We start from the raw sequence: 19,919 nt of genomic DNA, 5'->3' as shown, positions 1-19,919 counted from the left end.
ACAGTAAGCCTATTTCTGATTTGTTCATTTTTGTTTGTGTATTGAAGTTTTGAGACCTGAAACAAGGGTGGGTTTTAGAAAATAAATAAATAAATCCTGGTTTAGCCAGTCATTCCAGGGTAACCAAGGGTTAGCCAAGGGGTGGCACAGTGGCTCAGTGGGTACACTGTCGCCTCACAGAGAGAAGATCCTTGGTTTGATCCCCAGGTGGAGCGGTCTGAGTCCTTTCTGTTTGGAGTTTGAATGTTCCCCCAGTGTGTGGGTTTCCTCCAGGAGCTCCGGTTTCCTCCCACAGTCCAAAAACATGCAGTCAGGTTCATTGGAGACACTGAATTGCCCTATAGGTGAATGGGTATATGTGTCTGCCCTGTGATGGACTGGTGCCTCTTCCAGGGTGTTACTGTATGCCTTGCACCCATTGAAAAGCTGGGATAGGCTCCAGCACCCCCCCTCTCCCTTGCAACCCTAATTGGATAAACGGTTAAGAAAGTGAGTGAGTGGGTGAGTGGTTTAGCCAGACATTCCTGGGTAAATATTAGCCAAGGGCTGGCACAGTGGCTCAGTGGGTACACTGTCGCCTCACAAAGAGAAGATCCTGGGTTTGATCTCAAGGTGGAGAGGTCTGGGTCCTTTCAGTGTGGTTTGTATGTTTTCCCCGTGTCTGCATTGGTTTCAGAGGTGGAAAGTAACGAATTACATTTACTCGCATTACTGTAATTGAGTAGTTTTTTTGTGTACTTGTACTTTTTGAAGTAGATTTTACAACCAGTAATTTTACTTTTACTTAAGTATGTTTTGTATACATTTTAAATAACATCTGTTACTGAGTCTGGAAAACTGCTGCAGTGAATTCTGCGATGGAAAATAAATTGGTGCTAAAATAAAGGAGCTGTAATCTAGGTATAGAGTAGAGAGGGAAGGGCGATTTTAAAAGTTTAACATGTTTGGAGTTTGATGTTTTGTTATTTGACAACATAGTCTGATGTCAAAGAATGGCAAAGTTTTGTCTTACATCTTGAAGGTTTTCTTTGGGTCATTTAGTGAAAGTCACAACACTTGTAACCTTGACTTGTTTTGAGTTATGAGATTTGCAGTATGACTGTTGTTTGGTATTTGTTAGTGATGAAAAGAAGGGTGGTCTATAGAATCCACAATTAATGCCAACGTTTTATGGGATGGTCTGTACTAAAATGACACATTAAACATCCCTAAATGTTTTATCAACATGTTCTGCATGTTGTACCAACATGTTTTTTTCTATTATATTTTAATTAAAAACAACTATTGTGAGATATATCCACTTGTCCTGTTTGCATTACACAGGAGAGACACCCTCTCCTGTTAAAAAAGTACATTTACGGCACTTAACAGACACTTTTATCCAAAGCGACTTACAGTTGTGACGGTATACAATCTAAGCAATTGAAGGTTAAGGGCCTTGCTCAAGGGCCCAACAGTGGCACCCTAGCAGTGATGAGGTTTGAACCGGCAACCTTCTGATTACTGGACCAGTACCTTAACCCCTAGGCTACAGCTGCCCCTAACTAAGTAACGTTTACTTTTTACGTTACATTTTAAATGAGTTACTTTTTACTTGAGTAGATTTTTAGACTAGTAATTTTACTCATACTTCATTACTTAAAAAAATCATTAAAGTAATAGTACTTTTACTTGAGTACAATATTTTAGTACTCTTTCCACCTCTGATGGGTTTCCTCTGGGTGCTCCGGTTTCCTCCCACAGTCCAAAGACATGCAAGTGAGGTTATTTGGAGATACAAAACTGTCCATGACTGTGTTTGACATCAAATTTCTTGTGTAACGGTACTGTTAGCCAACTTTTCCAACTACTGTCTCCAGGCTAGATAAACATTAGTTAAAGGAACTCTGCTGTACTTTCAGTTTCATTCTAACTCGACAAAATGTGTGAGGTATCATGCACTGCATGGTGATTTTTGTAGTAAAATGTAGTGTTTCAGGGCTTGAACACTTTGGGCTTTGTGTTTGCTTGAGAAGTCGTGTCTTGAACTCAGGCTGTGCTGTGTTGTGCTGTGTTGTGGAGGAGGAGGAGGAGGAGGAGGTGCTGTGTTGAGGAAGTGGTTACTGCAGACTGCTGCTACACGTTACTTTTCTTGTTGTAGGCAGGTGATGCTGTGGCATGGCTGGCACGAACAGTTGAGACTGCAAGATTTGGGAACAGAAATGCCACCACGGTTGGACCTGAGGTTGACTTTACTCGTCATATTTACAGGTAAGCAACATGAATTAGGGAATTTGAAAGAGAAACTTGGCTGGTCAACTTTATTCCTGTTATTGTGAAAGAGAAATGAACTGTTTCTGTAAGTAATTCTGGGCTGTGATTGTGTCTGTACTTTCATCACGTTAAACACTGTTGTATTATATTGTTATTGAACCTCTTCGAGCACATTGTCTAACCATCAACACTGAGTGAGACTTCCTGTGTTGGCAATGAACGTGTCTAAACTTGTCTTACTGTCGTAATTCCACTATTCCACTCATTCACTGCTCCAGTGTTCTGTTTATTGGCCTGGGTTCGATTCTCACTTCTGGTCACTGTGTGGAGGTTGCATGTTCTCAGCTTGTAGTTTTTCCGACACCCTAAACCATGATGGTAGTTGCGACCGTGATTGGCGCTCTTATGTAGGGTGTAAAACAGCGCTGAGTATAGGCTCCGGACCCACCACAGTCTTGATCATTATAGGGACAGAGTGTAGTGTCTGTACCAGACAGCTCCAGTGACTTAAAACCCTAAACCATGAATCTGTGTGACTGTTTGGCGCCCTTATGTAGGGTGTAAAACAACATAGCGCTGAGTATAGGCTCCGGACCCACCACAGTCTTGATCATTATAGGGACACAGTGTAGTGTCTGTACCAGACAGCTCCAGTGACTTTTATTTCGAAAACCCTAAACCATGAATCTGTGTGACTGTTTGGCGCCCTTATGTAGGGTGTAAAACAGCATAGTGCTGAATATAGGCTCCGGACCCAACACAGTCTTGATCATTATAGGGACACAGTGTAGTGTCTGTACCAGACAGCTCCAGTGACTTAAAACCCTAAACCATGATGGTTGGTGGGACCATGAATCTGTGTGACTGTTTGGCACCCTTATGTGGGGTGTAAAACATAACGCTGAGTATAGGCTCCGGACCCACCACAGTCTTGGTCATTATAGGGACACAGTGTAGTGTCTGTACCAGACAGCTCCAGTGACTTTGTACACAAAGTTGAATCAGTTCATCTGGACACACGTGGACTTCGGACTGAAGAAGTCATTCGGATTGGGTGACGAAACGTATCTCTACAACAAACTTGTGTCCAGATGAACTGATTCAACTTTGTGGATTTGTGTACCTGGATTATTGAGCATGCATCAACAGATCCAGTGACTTTGGTTCAGAAAACCTTAAACCATGATGGAGGGTGTAAAACAACATAACGCTGAGTATAGGCTCCGGACCCACCACAGTCTTGATCATTATAGGGACACTGTGTAGTGTCGGTACCGGAAACCTGGACTTGATCCTTACTGCTTGCTGCTCACTGTCTTTGTAGAGTTTGGCATGTTGTCCTCATAACTGCTTGGGTTTCCTCCAGGTATCCTCAAACATGCTGGTACTCATGAAATGAATTGGGGGGGTCTATAACAGCATTGTGCTCTCCTGACCCATGAAATTCTGATCAGATTGGATTGATTACTAAAAACAACTCGAATAACCATTGTCAATTAGAGTGGTACAGTGTGTTGTTGGTGCCGCACTGCTCCAGTGATCTGTTGGCCTGGGTTTGATCCTCACTTCTGGTCAGTGTGGAGGTTGCAAATTTTCGGCATGGGTTTTTTTCCAAAAACCCTTAACCATGATGGTAGGTGCGACCATGAAACCGTGTGACTGATTGGCGCCCTTATGTAGGATGTAAAACAACATAACGCTGAGTTGGCTTGGGTTTGATCCTCACTTCTGATCACTGTGTGCATGGGGTTTTTCCAAACACCCTAAACCATTATGGTAGTTGCGACCATGAAACTGTGTGTGACTAATTGGCGCCATTATGTAGTGGCTCCGGAGCCACTACAGTCTTGATCATTATAGGGACACAGTGTAGTGTCTGTACCAGACAACTCCAGTGACTTCAGAACCTGGACTTGATCCTTACTGCTGGTCGCTGTCTTTGTATAGTTTAGCATGTTGTCCTCATCTCAGCATGCGTGTTCTCCAACACCCAGGTATCCTCAAACATGCTGGTACTCTTAAAATGAATTGGCTCCTTTTGGGGGGTCTATTACCGCATTATGCCTAAAAAAGTCTCCTGACCCATGAAATTCTGATCATATTGGATTGATTACTAAAAACAACTCGAATAACCATTGTCAATTACAGTGGTGGTACAGTGTGTTGTTGGTGCCGCACTGCTCCAGTGATCTGTTGGCCTGGGTTCGATCCTCACTTCTGGTCACTGTGTGGAGGTTGCAAATTTTTGGCATGGGTTTTTTTCCGAAAACCCTTAACCATAATGGTTGGTGCGACCATAAATCCGTGTGACTGATTGGCTCCCTTATGTAGGGTGTAAAACAGTATAGCGCTGAGTATGGGCTCCGGACCCACCACAGTCTTGATCATTATAGGGACAGTGTAGTTTTGGCACCAGACAGCTCAAGTGACCTCGAAACCTGGACTTGATCCTTACTGTTTGCTGGTCGCTGTCTTTGTAGAGTTTGGCATGTTGTCCTCATCCCCACATGCGCTTTGAGGTATCCTCAAACACTTTGGGGGGTCTATTATCGCAATGTGCTTGGAATAGTCTCCTGACCAATTAAATTCTGATCAGATTGGATTGATTACTAAATACAACTCGAATAACCATTGTCAATTAGAGTGGTACAATGTGTTGCTGGTGCCGCACTGCTCCAGTGTTCTGTTGGCTTGGGTTTGATCATCACTGTGGTCACTGTGTGGAAGTTGCATGTTCTCAGCTTGGGGTTTTTCTGAACACCCTAAATCGTGATAGCGCCCTTATGTAGGGTGTAAAACAGCATAGCACTGAGTATAGACTCCAATCCCAACACAGTCTTGATCATTATAGGGACACAGTGTAGTGTCAGTACCAGACAGCTCCAGTGACCTCGGAACCTAGACTTGATCCTTACTGCTGTCTTTGTAGAGTTTGGCATGTTGTCTTCATCCCCCCAAAAGTAGGTAGTTCAGGTGTTTGAGCCACATAAATTGCTAACATTAGTGTAAATTAATAATATGCTCCCAGCTGTAAAGCATCATAATTATTATGCAGTTTTGAGTGTTGCAACCAATCTGAAATGAACGTTTTACTGTTCTCTACAGTCTCTGCATCTCTGCCAAGCCCACAGAATTTAGAAATGACTGCCGTGGATCGGAACTACATGCTGCAGTGGGACTGGAACTACACCCACCCTGGGAACTTTGTTACCTTCACTGCTGAATTCACCTTGTGAGTTTCTGCAAAATGTAACTTTTATACATGAGTAAAATGTCTTTGAATATCTAATTGCCCTTATTAGTATGTGTAAGCTTACCGATTCCCATGACCAGCTGCTATTGCATGATCTGTAAAGACGCAGAAATGTTTTGACGATGTAACTTAGTTTAAGTAATAGCAAGTAGCACTGACATATCCTCATGCATAATTATCATACCCTAATTATTACTTTTTTCTTTTTACTTAGTTGGAACGATCAATACAATGAGATATCATATAGTCGAGCATGTGAGGGCTTGAGGAAAAGGCAGTGCAATTTCACCTCCTTTAATCTGCCTTTTTCGGGCTCATTTCTGATAAGGGCACGAGCAAAAACTGAACAACAGCAATCCAACTGGACGAAGATTAGGTTTACACCCGATGAGGAAAGTAAGTATGTGGCTATTGTGCATATTTTGGATACTTTTTATCTTAAACCTGACTGTTAGATGGACCGCAATGACAAAATGACATTATATGGCTAAAAGTATGGTACGTTTTGGGAGGTCCCTGTCCTGTTCCATCTGGTACATAAAGACATGATTCGACAGGTCTGCTGTGGACGAACTTGAATAGCCTACCTTCCAACTTGACCACACTAAACACCTTCTGAATGAAATAAAAATTGTCCAACAATACTGCCTGACCTTCCTGCAAACAGATTGGCACCTTTATATCAATGTCCAAAGTTTTGGAATGAATGTGTCATGATCATGTGTCCACATACTTTTGGCTATATAGTGTAGGTAACATCTACAATATACTGTATACTCTACAAAATACAGTAAGTGTCATATATAATAGGACTCTTTAGAATTCTATTAGGGCACTGGAATTCTGCCTTAGATTTCCCCCATCTTGCCCCTGCAGTTTGATCTTTTGTTTTGTCAGAGCATGGGAAGTACCAAAGATGCTTCAGTGCTTCCAGTATCATGAAACAGAATACTCCCCTCCTCCCTTTTTATCTAAGGAGTCGGACTAGAAGGATTGAAGCCTCTTGGTACTTTCCCTGCTCTGGCATAAAAATAGATAGATCCAATTGTCTAACATTAGATCCAATTGCTATATACTGTACACTGATCAGCCATAACATTAAGACCACCTCCTTGTTTCTACACTACCATATAGACAAGCACTTTGTAGTTCTACAATTACTGACTGAAGTCCATCTGTTTCTCTGCATGCTTTGTTAGCCCCCTTTCACCCTGTTCTTCAATTGTCGGGACCCCCACATGACCACTACAGAGTAGGTATTATTTGGGTGGTGGGTTATTCTCAGCACTGCAGTGATACTGACATAGTGGTGGTGTGTTAGTGTGTGTTGTGCTGGTATGAGTGGATAAGACACACCAATGCTGCTTGCATTTTTAAACACCTCACTGTCACTGATGGACTGAGAATAGTCCACCAACCAAAAATATCCAGCCACCAGCACCCCGTTGGCAGCATCCTGCGACCACTGATGAAGGTCTAGAAGATGACCAACTCAAACAGCAGCAATAGATGAGCGATCGTCTCTGACTTTACATCTACAAGGTGGACCAACTAGGTAGGAGTGTCTAATAGAGTGGACAGTGAGTGGACATGGTATTAACAAAAACTCCAACAGTGCTGCTGTGTCTGATCCACGCATACCAGCACAACACACACTAACACACCACCACCATGTCATTATCGCTGCAGTGCTGAGAATGATCCACCACCTAAATAATACCTGCTCTGTGGTGGTCCTGGCCATTGAAGAACAGGGTGAAAGCAGGCTAAAAAGGTATGTTACAGTCAGTAATAGTAGAACTACAAAGTGCTTCTATATGGTAAATGGAGCTGATACAATGGACAATGAGTGTAGAAACGAGGTGGTTTTAATGTTATGGCTGATCAGTGTATACTGTATATGGTGCTTGATCTTGTTTTTAGGAAACAATGTCTTGAAAATTTTCATTATTTTCAATAAGTCATTATTAAGAAAAAAAAAACGAGAAGTGTAGTTTGGCTATATGGAAATAATCTGATACTTATGTGGGGATATTTTTGAAGGGTTAATTACAACAAAAAATAAAAAAAGTAAAATGTACATTATAAATGCACAAATCTGATGCTGAATATTGGTAAGCCGTAAAGCCAGCCCAGTTCACTGATCTTTTGACTTTTGGTGTGATGTTGTCTAATGATGTCTGATTTGATGATCTACTTAGTAATAGTAGATCATTAGTTTTTAATATCTGAAGAAATAATAAAAAAAAGTGAACGATCTTCTCTAGATTATTTCCTTCTATTTAAAGCATCAAACTATTTTCAAAACCCTAACCGTGTTTGAGTCTTCGGAATGACATCCAACCGTTTATCAATAAGGGTCGGAGTCAGTCCTGGAGAATCCATATACTGTGCTTATTGTAACTTGATATTATTTACATTTACAGCATTTAGCAGACGCTTTTGTCCAAAGCAACATACAATACTGTGACAGTTTACAGTCTAAGCAATTGAGGGTTTAAGCCTAAGCCTTGCTCAAGGGCCCACCAGTGGCAACCTAGCAGTGGTGGGGCTTGAACCTGTGACCTTTTGATTACTAGTCCTGTACCTTAACCTCTAGGCTACAACTGCCTTATTTGATTAATTGTGACTGCATTTTTCTTAAATGTTGCAGGCAAGCTATCACCACCCAGCAGAGTGGATGTAAAGGCAGACGTAGGTGTATTAACACTTACCATATCCGAGTCGGTCATGAGCAGTGTGATGAATCTGCAGTACAGTGTGCTATACTGGGAGAGTTCAACTCCCACACAGGTAACATACACTAGGTCTGCACTGGAACCTTGAACCACAACTGAACTTTCAGACAGGCATAGGGTCAATGGCCAAAATAGGGTGTTTTATGAAAATGAAAAAATGACTAAACTCTATCTACATGTACAGATATGTACTACATAAACAGTAAGTATTTGGACACCTTTCAAATATATGAGTTCAGTTTCAGCATGACTGAACAGACACATACTCCCCTTTCAAAAAATGTTATTCTGTTTAAAGTTGAGTGTGGTGGCGGATATTGTTTTAGAATGTCAGGTGTCCAGATATGGTCCTTCTCAAGGTTTCTTCCTTGTAATATTTAGGGAGTCTTTTTTTGCAGGTGTGGCCCTTACCTAGTTTTGGATTATGAGACAACGTCCACTGTAAAAAGCTTTACACAGATAAATTTGACTTGACCATGAAGTGTACACTGACGAGGCATAACATTATGACCATTGAGAGGTGAAGTGAATAACACTGATTATCTCTTTATCACGGCATCTGTTAGTGGGTGGGATATATTAAGCAGCAAGTGAACATTTTATCCTCAAAGTTGATGTGTTAGAAACAGAAAAAATTGGCAAGCGTAAGGATTTGAGCGAGTTTGACAAGGGCCAAATTGTGATGGCTAGACGACTGGGTCAGATCATCTCCAAAACTGCAGCTCTTGTGGGGTGTTCCCGGTCTGCAGTGGTCAGTATCTATCAAAAGTGGTCCAAGGAAGGAGCAGTGGTAAACCGGCGACAGGGTCATGGGTGGCCAAGACTCATTGATGCACGTGGGGGGGGTGGTAAATGAGGCTGGCCCGTGTGGTCTGATCAAACGGACGAGCTACTGTAGCTCAAATTGCTGAAGAAGTTAATGCTGGTTCTGATAGAAAGGTGTCAGACTCCATGCCCCGACGGATCAGGGCTGTTTTGGCAGCAAAAGGGGGACTAACACAATATTAGGAAGGTGGTCATAATGTTATGCCTGATTGGTGTATACTGTTTTAACAGTTTTCAATTGAATTCAAATCTTAATGACAAATTTACATGTTTCTTTTTCTGTTTCTTTTGCATTTAATAGAAACACGAGAAGGTGTTTGAAAGCACATACGCTCCACTGACCTCACTGAAGCACAGGACTGAATACTGTGTTCAAGTCAACATCTTCAGTCTCGAACATAGGAAGAACAGCAGCTACACCTCTCCACAATGTGTGCGCACCACAGGTAGATGTACTCACACTTTTCCTTTCCTTCTCGAAACGTCACTTTTTTTTTTTAAGTCAGCAGTTCTCAATCTTGGGGTCGGAACTACAGTTGGGGTTATCCGAGATTTAAATGTTTTTATGTTTATGCATTTTCTCCCCCTTTTCTCACGACTTTAGCGCATCCAATTACCCAATTGCATTATGCTTCCTCTCTTCTGATGCTGATCCCCATCCTAACTGAGGAGAGCAAGACTGACACACGCCCCCTCCGACACGTGCGCAGTAGCCTACTGCATTTTCACCTGCACGGGGCGAGTTCATATGCGGATCAGCTTTGTGCATGGAGAGCCACGCCCATATCAACGCATTATTCCTCGACTCTGTGCAGGCACCATCAATTAGCCAACAGAGGTTGTAATTGCCTCAGTTATGAGGAGCTCCCATCCTGTATGAACAGTAGCCAATCGTGTGCTAGCGTGTTACCGCTGCGCCACCCGAGCGCCCTACATTTACATTTTTGGGATTTAGCAGATGCTTTTATTCAAAGCATCTTAAAGTATACAGTCCAAGCAATTAAGGGTTAAGGGCTTTGCTCAGGGCCCAACAGTGGCAACCTGGAAATGGTGGGGTTTGAACCAGCAACCTTCTGCTTACTAGTCCAGTACCTTAACTGCTAGGCTACAACTGCCTACAGTTGCAGATGCAGAGTTGCAAGAGAAATTATTATCATTCAAATCTAGACTTACGTAACAATGAATTAAAATGCTCCCTGAGTAACATGGTATGTGTCCACTTTCTTACATTTTCTATGGTCGCTTCTGCCAGTGAGGTGGGGTCCTTTGTTTACAAGATTTACGTAAACATTGCCCCTCCAACACACACACACAAACACTAACACTCAAAATGTATTATCATCCGACACTCGTGTTCATACAAATCCATGTTAGTAAAAGAATAAAATAATAATAATGATAATGCTAACATTTTCATAGCTGTCATACATAAAATGGGTTACTCTGATATAATAAGGTGCTGAGATGCATAACCTTGAAGGTAAGCAGCATATCTAGCTATGTGGGAGTTGACTGGTTTCAAAAGTTTTGAACACAATATTCCCACTAACACATACAACGGAGATGTCTAAAGCTGCCTGTCACGTTTTTACTCCGGGCAGGAGCAGATTCCTAAAGAACCTCAGCATGCACCTTTCTCCATATTCTGTTCCACCTTACTTGAATCCTATGCATATGAAAAACGTTAAATCGCTAAACACAGCTCCAGTGGAGAGGAAGCATATCGCAATTAGGTATAAATTGGATGAAATTTATTGGAGAAAATGCATTAACAAATTGCATATTACACGGGAAAGGCTCATTTCACGTTTCATTTTCATGTTTTACCACGGCTTTATCCTGGTCAGGGTCATAGTGGGTCCAATGTTCCTAAAATCACTTGGCACAATGCAGTAACACACAGGCAGGATTCTAGTCCATGCCGGGCCAGTCAGCTGGATGCACCAATTACGTCTGTATGTAGATGCCTGACCCTGCGACAGCACCTGCAGTTAATTACTTAGCTATTATCTTGTGGAATATGCATTTGCAAGAATGTTCCGGAATCAAAACCCTGTATTGCAAGAAGTGGGGTTGTGGTTGGTCAAAACCAATCTAGTCATATCCAATTACCCGATTGCATCACGCTTCCTCTCTACCGATGCTGATCTCCACTGCTGATTGAGGAGAGCGAGACTGACACACGACCCATCTTTTCACCTGCACTAGGCGAGTTCATATGCGAATCAGCTTTGTGTACAGAGAGCCACACCCTGATCAACACATTATTCCTCGACTCTGTGCAGGCGCCATCAATCAGCCAGCAGAGGTCGTAATTGCATCAGTTATGAGGTCCCTATCCGGCTTTCTACCCTGTATGAACAACAGCCAATCGGATGGCAGAGCTGAGTTTTTGAGATTGAACTCCCGTCTTACAGTGTATAAAGTGTATATTACATTAAATCTATATGGTGCTCACTCAGCTTTCATTGTCATTTCTAGGTCGACCTTTAGTGTGGCTGGGAATTCTTGGTGTGCTGTGCGGTATTCCTTTACTAGCTGTTTTAATTTACATGTTCAGCAAGCTCAGAAGATGGTTTACTTCATATACAGCACCTGACAGCATCCAAGTAAGAATTTATTGTTCCTTTGGGATTCAGAAATCTTTGTGCTTTACTAAGAACTGTATTTACTTTTTAAGCTATGCATAACAATAATACTTAAAACAAATTTTAAACAAATTTAAACAAATTGTTTTTAATAAACATTTTAATGACAATAAAAGTGATCCTGTCTGGGAATGGTCATTAATATGTGATCAAGTTGAAGCTCAAGTTGAGTTGGGTTATGTAAAAAGACAAAGACCCAAAGCACAAGATCTGATTCAGCTCTAAATAGTGTGAAAAGAAACAAGAACTGTTTCAGATCTTAAATACAGGATATTACATTTAATACAAGATAAAGACAAAGAGTAAAAACTAAATATAGCTTGTAAATGAATGGATTTTAAATAAATTTTAATTGTTAAATAAAAGAAAATGGCCTTATCGCCTTATACACCCTGTGTAAAAAAGATATTACTCTCTAAGTAACACAATCAGCCAACAACGAAATTTCATTTTATTTGTAATTGTGTTCAATGAGACTAGACTCAAGTAGGATAAAAGTTCTCAGCAGGCAGCACACGATGTTGGCAAGATTCTGAAATATCTTAAAACATAGTGTGGAAACAGCCACACAGCCATTTCTAATGTTTAGGGACTCCAGCGAACCACAGTAAAAGTCATTATCTTCAAATGGAAATTGTAAACATTGGCAACATTTTTCTAGAATTGTCTGTCCACTCAGCACTTCTCCAAGAGTGCATAAATGGCTCATCTAGGAGGGCACATAATTATTTTAGTCGAAAATCCAAGGCACCGCAGGATTTAGACCTCAGATTAGGCTTGTCTTCTTCCCATGGTGCATCCTGGTGCCATGTGTTCCCCAGATAAGTAGCTCGTCTGTTGGATCGGACCACAGGGGCCAGCCATTGCTCACTAAGTGCGTCACTGAGCATCTGCCAACCATGACCCTGTTGCCGGTTTACCACTGTTCCTTTCTTGTGCCACTTTTGATAGATACTGACCACTGCAGACTGGGACACCCCACAAGAGCTGCAGTTTTGGAGATGCTCTGACTCAGTCTTCTAGCCATCACAATTTGGCCCCTGTCAAATCCTTACACTTGCCCATTTTTCCTGCTTCTAACACATTTGAGGATAAACTGTTCACTTGCTGCCTAATATATCCCACCTACTAACAGGTGTCATGATGTGAAGATAATCAGTGTTATTCACTTCACCTGTCAGTGGTCATAATGTTATGCCTGGTCGGTGTATTGTCTAAGCAATTTAGGGTTAAGGGCCTTGCTCAAGGGCCCAACAGTGATAACCTGGCAGTGGTGGGGCTTGAACCAGTGACCTTTCGATTACCAGTCCAGTACCTGAATCACTAGGCTACAACTGAGAGTTGCATTATGACAATTACTGTTGATCAAGAGGAACCAAAAACCTCATCTCACATTTGGGAAAAACACCTTTATCATCCCCAAGCCTTTTGAGATCGTGTTCTGATGAGTGGAAAGTACACAAGAAATTTTGGAACATCTGGCATAAAGCTAACAAAGCATCCCAAAATACAACTATTATACCAGCATACAGTGTATCACAAAAGTGAGTACACCCCTCACATTTCTGCAAATATTTCATTATATCTTTTCATGGGACAACACTATAGACATGAAACTTGGATATAACTTAGAGTAGTCAGTGTACAGCTTGTATAGCAGTGTAGATTTACTGTCTTCTGAAAATAACTCAACACACAGCCATTAATGTCTAAATAGCTGGCAACATAAGTGAGTACACCCCACAGTGAACATGTCCAAATTGTGCCCAAAGTGTCAATATTTTGTGTGACCACCATTATTATCCAGCACTGCCTTAACCCTCCTGGGCATGGAATTCACCAGAGCTGCACAGGTTGCTACTGGAATCCTCTTCCACTCCTCCATGATGACATCACAGAGCTGGTGGATGTTAGACACCTTGAACTCCTCCACCTTCCACTTGAGGATGCGCCACAGGTGCTCAATTGGGTTTAGTCCATCACCTTTACCTTCAGCTTCCTCAGCAAGGCAGTTGTCATCTTGGAGGTTGTGTTTGGAGTCGTTATCCTGTTGGAAAACTGCCATGAGGCCCAGTTTTCGAAGGGAGGGGATCATGCTCTGTTTCAGAATGTCACAGTACATGTTGGAATTCATGTTTCCCTCAAGGAACTGCAGCTCCCCAGTGCCAGCAACACTCATGCAGCCCAAGACCATGATGCTACCACCACCATGCTTGACTGTAGGCAAGATACAGTTGTCTTGGTACTTCTCACCAGGGCGCCGCCACACATGCTGGACACCATCTGAGCCAAACAAGTTTATCTTGGTCTCGTCAGACCACAGGGCATTCCAGTAATCCATGTTCTTGGACTGCTTGTCTTCAGCAAACTCTTTGTGGGCTTTCTTGTGCGTCAGCTTCCTTCTGGAATGACGACCATGCAGACCGAGTTGATGCAGTGTGCGGCGTATGGTCTGAGCACTGACAGGCTGACCTCCCACGTCTTCAACCTCTGCAGCAATGCTGGCAGCACTCATGTGTCTATTTTTTAAAGCCAACCTCTGGATATGACTCCGAACACGTGGACTCAACTTCTTTGGTCGACCTTGGCGAAGCCTGTTCCGAGTGGAACCTGTCCTGGAAAACCGCTGTATGACCTTGGCCACCATGCTGTAGCTCAGTTTCAGGGTGTTAGCAATCTTCTTATAGCCCAGGCCATCTTTGTGGAGAGCAACAATTCTATTTCTCACATCCTCAGAGAGTTCTTTGCCATGAGGTGCCATGTTGAATATCCAGTGGCCAGTATGAGAGAATTGTACCCAAAACACCAAATTTAACAGCCCTGCTCCCCATTTACACCTGGGACCTTGACACATGACACCAGGGAGGGACAACGACACATTTGGGCACAATTTGGACATGTTCACTGTGGGGTGTACTCACTTATGTTGCCAGCTATTTAGACATTAATGGCTGTGTGTTGAGTTATTTTCAGAAGACAGTAAATCTACACTGCTATACAAGCTGTACACTGACTACTCTAAGTTATATCCAAGTTTCATGTCTATAGTGTTGTCCCATGAAAAGATATAATGAAATATTTGCAGAAATGTGAGGGGTGTACTCACTTTTGTGATACACTGTATACCTGCATCACACTACATGTTAGTAGTAGTGTGATGGTATGGGAATGCCTTACTGCTTTAGACACTTGGATAGTTGTAATAGATTCCAGTCTGTTAAGGCCAACAGTCTATGATCTAAAAATCAGTTTTAGGGACAATAATCCAAAATTCAAGAACAGTGGCACCTCTAAATAGTGGATAAGGGGTAAAAAATGAAGGCTTTGAGTATGCTAGGTATTGAGATGCTGTGGCAGGATCAGTTTATGCCTAAAAAGATATAAAAAAGACAGATCTCCATTTATTGGTCATGTTTGGCTGGCTCTAGTTATTTTAGAAGCATTTGTTTTTATAAACGGATTCATCATTGAGAACTGTGATTTGTGATTACTCAGGTTCTTTGTCTTGTGTAAACTGTAGTTTAAAGAACTGAAACAATAAAGAAAAATGACACATTCAGGAATAGAAGAAATCAGGAAGGGGGAAATACTTTTGTAGCACACAATTCTCAGTCATGTGTGTGTTTGACTCATAATGAACCACATTTCAGTATTGCACAATTTATGGAATGAAAATAGTATTCATGGCACAAATGGGGATTTCTAAATGTATCTAAATTGAATATATTATATATATAAAAGTATTCACACCCCTTCACTTTTTCCACATTTTGTTACGTTACAGACATATTTAAAAATCGATTTGAGTATAGTTTTCTTTTTAAAAATCTACATGAAATAGCCCATAATGACAAAGTGAAAACATGTTTTTAGACATTTTTGTAAATGTATTACAAATGTAAACATTTAAACATAATAGGTACATAAGTATTCACACCCATGGCTTAATATTTTGCACCTTTGGCAGCAATCACAGCCTCAAGTCTTCTTGGGTATGTCTGTACAAGCTTGCCACACCTGTTTTGGGGCATTTTCTCCCATTCTTCTCTGCAGATCCTCTCAAGCTCAGTCAGGTCGGATGGGCAGCGTCTGTAGACAGGCATTTTTAGGTCTTTCCAGAGATGTTCAATTGGATTCAAGTCCGGGCCCTGGCTGGGCCACTCGAGGACATTCATTCGAGGCTGCTGTCATCTTACCCTCTATGCGGACTAGTCGCCCAGTTCCTGCCACAGAAAAACATGATGCTGCCACCACTATGCTTGACAGTAGGGATGGTGTTAGCCAGGCGATGAGCAGTGCCTGTTTTTCTCCAGTCATGACGCTTGTAGTTCAGGCCAAAAAGTTCTATTTTGGTTCCATCAGACCAGAGAATTTTGATTCCTCTGGTCTGAGAATCCTTAAGCGGGCTGCCATGTGCCTTTTAGTGAGGAGTGGCTTCCATCTGGCCACTCTACCATAAAGGCCTGATTGGTGGAGTGTGTTAGCAATGGTTGACCTACTGGATGGTTGTCCTATCTCCACAAAGGAACGCTGGAGCTCTGCCTTAGTGACCACTGGGTTCTTGGTCACCTCTCTGACCAAGGCCCTTCTTCCCCGATTACTCAGTTTGGTCGGGCGGCCAGATCTAGGGAGGGTTCTGGCGGTTCCAGACTTCTTCCATTTCCGAATAATGGAGACCACAGTGCTTTTCGGGACCTTCAATGCTGCCGAAATTTTTTTGTATACTTCCCCAGATTTGTGCCGGTCTCGGAGGTCTAAAGACAATTCCTTTGACTTCATTGCTTGGTTTCTGCTCTGATATGCACTGTCAACTGTGAGACCTTTTATAGACAAGTGTGTGCCATTCCAAATTATGTTCAATCAACTGAATTTACCACAGGTGGTCTCCAATCAAGTTGTAGAAGCATCTCAAGGATGATCAGTGTAAATAGATGCACCTGAGCTCCATTTTGAGCATTATAGCAAAGGGTGTGAATACTTATGTACCTATTATGTTTAAATGTTTACATTTTTAAAACATTTACAAAAATGTCTGAAAACATGTTTTCACTTTGTCATTATGGGCTATTTCATGTAGATTTTTTAAAAGAAAGCTATACTCAAATCGGATTTCGAATATGTCTGTAACGTAACAAAATGTGGAAAAAGTGAAGGGGTGTAAATGCCTTCTGATGGCACTATATATATATATATATATATATATATATATATATAAATTAGGGCTCTCACATGATTAAATTTTTTTAATCGAGATTAATCTCGATTAAAGAATCAAATTAATCACGATTAATCAACTGCAAAAGTAACTAAGCAAAATTTTAAGTTATGCACATTTTTATTGCAAGAAAATGTTTACCAATAAAAAATCTAATAAAATTATGATAAAATGATTAACATTCACATTATCTGGCAAAAGTGAGGATCTTTTCCTGTTCATAACCCTGCCACTGAAAACAGGCGCTCAGGGTACTACAACCATTTCTAGATGCAACACATATAACGTCATGTAGACCCACATTGTTAACTATGTTAAAGCGTCTACAGTCTATTGCGATTCATTTAACACCAGTGTTTGTAATGTTCCCATGACGTGTACAGTCCACGGGCTTTCCATCCAAATTCCAAATTCCAGTCTGAGCTCATTTAGCCTGTAACGGGTATCTGTGCGCGCAGATGCACAAAGGCATGTTTTGACCAAAGATGATATTGAAGTGTCAATTAATAACTGTAATTTTGTCTAGTGATGATTTCTCATGCTTTTTGAAAACAAAAATTATTTTAAATACCCTATGTTTCGCAATATGTAGCAGCAGCAGCAGCAGCTCGAGTAATTTGTAACTCAAGACCGCAAACAGGAAAAAGACCGGTGTTATCAGTATATACACAATGTTGCTGTGTTAAAGTAGTGCAAATTACCACAGTGAAGTATGTTTAAAGTGGCACAAACATAGCCCAATAATTTTTTTTAATTTTAATGCGTTAATTAATACAATTAACGACATCCCTAATATTCATAATGAATCAATCTCTTTTTATCCTCAGGATTTTCCCATTTTTGTTCCATTACTCCTAGAAGCCCAAGATGAAAGTTGCACCGTACCACTTGTGATCACCCCCAAGATAGAGTCAGCACTTACAACATTAGACCAGCAGGAAATGGAATTATCTGCAAAACTTGAGGATTCAGAGTCTGTTTGCCACTGGACCAACAATTCAGACCAAGACTCAGGAATCAGTTCTTTACAGGAGGGCTGACAAGTATGTAGGATATTTTATTGGTCATTAGATCTCCTGAATGGAATGGAAATCAGGAGAGACATGGAAAACAGGAACCCCTGGGTGATCAGAGATCTCCTACCACCAAAGCACTGGAAAACACATATGAACACACATAGAAAGTGTTTAAGAATGGGTGGATGTGGGAATTATTATTACTGGGTTCATGTTGCTGTATGGCTACCAGCTATGCCACTGTGCTGCCACTGAGAATACAACAACCTATAACATATTTGTGCTTCAGCATGTGACCAGATACCAGTGACATTTCAAAAAATTACACTGCTAATGTAATGCTGTACAAGTGTTGATATCACAGAAATAGATTAATTTCTGAAGTGGCATGTTCTGTACATATGGTGTATATATGCAACAGTTATACACCCAGGACCACGCTAAACTTCCTGTATTCTTCCACCACGTCTGCTAGTGCTTATCCAGACAGTAGGACCCTCTATTGCAGTGGCTAGAAGGTAAATACAGCCAACGTCTGTTGAGCACACTACCAGTCTGATGGCATGAGTGGACTGTTGCATTAGTACATTAGTGTGCTAATGCTTTAAACTTACACGTGATGATTTGCATTTGAGAATCTCACTTTACACAGGCATTGCATAAAACCGGTAGTGTATGATATTTATGTTTTGCAATGATAATGAGCTATTTGTGCAACAGGTATTCTAAAACCAAAAAGACAGACAAGTCACATACACAAATCAAAAACATAGTCAGGAGTTACAATACAAAGTAAAAAAAAACGAAACTTTCTGTATCGTCAGTAAACAGGTATTGTAATAAAGCTTCTGAAAAAGTGTTCAGCCTCATAAATTATTTTATCATTCTGAGATTGTACATTTCAAATACAGTATTGTAAATGTTTGCTAGTACATCTATAAAAATGTGCATTGTGTCAAAGGGAAAGAAAAGGGACAATGCCTGCTGTGCTTGCCAACCTATACAGAGCTGTATTGCCAAATAATGTCAACAATGCAAAATACATTACCAATGAAATTACAATGGTATTATCATCAGTGGCAGTAATAGGCAATGGCAGTAATTGGGAAATATACTGATGAGACAAAAATTATGATAACCTGCCTATATTTTGTCTAAACAGCTCTGACTCATCGAAGCACTGACTCCACCAGCTGCACATAAGCATCCCTTGAAGATACCTCCCGTCATTTTACCCCATCCATATCTGCTGTATTTAATTACCATAAGTAACTAAACTCAATTACAAGCAGCGGTTTTAACATACATTAAAACCTACATATGTAGAATGTAATTCATTCCAACTGTTGATTTTGAAGGAATTAACTCCAAATTATTTAACTTGTTATAAATTACAGAAGCTTATTAAAAGTACTGTATGTCCATTTAGTTACCTAAATTAAATGATATATGTGATTAGCATATAAATTTAGATTACTTAAGGTGAAGTTGCAGTGGTTAGTTGAATGTTCCCCCAAAAACTATTTACATAGTCACAGTCCAACATGTTTTTATAGTTTTATAGCATTCATGCTTGTTCAGACTATTATGATGCTCTGAAATGTAGGCTACACTCACTATGTGCCTGACAGGATGTAGATTTCTTTAACACACCACCTTGTGAGTTTTGGAGAAGTATTCTAACAGAAAACAACTCTTTTGTTTTTATTTTTTCTAATTCCACTACCTCGTGTCAACCAGAAGATGGAAGAATCCCTTTTTACTTCTTCTTAATGTTTCATAAGTTCAAAAGCAATTTTATTCAGCCACTAGCCTTGAACTAGAAATACATAAAGCTTCATTTTAATTAAAAATAACACACATGGTGGTGGTGTGTTAGTGTGTGTTGTGCTGGTATGAGTGGATAAGACACAGCAGCGCTGCTGGAGTTTTTAAACACCTCACTGTCACCGCTGGACTGAGAATAGTCCA

At 40.9% G+C, this 19,919-nt stretch overlaps 1 protein-coding gene across 4 annotated transcripts; it reads left to right on the top strand.

The window, feature by feature from the left end:
• The first annotated feature begins 2,170 nt into the window (after positions 1-2,170).
• LOC134323938 (interferon alpha/beta receptor 1a-like) lies at positions 2,171-18,767 on the top strand. Of its 4 annotated transcripts, none has more exons than XM_063005552.1 (7): positions 2,171-2,250; positions 5,359-5,485; positions 5,721-5,902; positions 8,160-8,299; positions 9,371-9,515; positions 11,551-11,678; positions 17,760-18,767. In XM_063005552.1, the coding sequence occupies exons 1-7, from the start codon at positions 2,202-2,204 to the stop codon at positions 17,970-17,972; spliced, it is 984 nt and encodes a 327-aa protein (XP_062861622.1). In that variant the 5' UTR covers positions 2,171-2,201; the 3' UTR covers positions 17,973-18,767. The 4 variants fall into 4 exon arrangements, with proteins under 4 accessions (XP_062861622.1, XP_062861625.1, XP_062861624.1 ...); XM_063005555.1 differs by having other exon boundaries at positions 11,355-11,678; positions 17,791-17,865; XM_063005554.1 differs by having other exon boundaries at positions 11,355-11,678; positions 17,760-17,851.
• The last annotated feature ends 1,152 nt before the right edge of the window (positions 18,768-19,919 follow it).

This window comes from Trichomycterus rosablanca, chromosome 12 (assembly GCF_030014385.1).
Source record: "Trichomycterus rosablanca isolate fTriRos1 chromosome 12, fTriRos1.hap1, whole genome shotgun sequence".
Lineage (NCBI taxonomy): Eukaryota > Metazoa > Chordata > Actinopteri > Siluriformes > Trichomycteridae > Trichomycterus > Trichomycterus rosablanca.
This window is presented reverse-complemented; position numbering and strand designations above follow the sequence as displayed.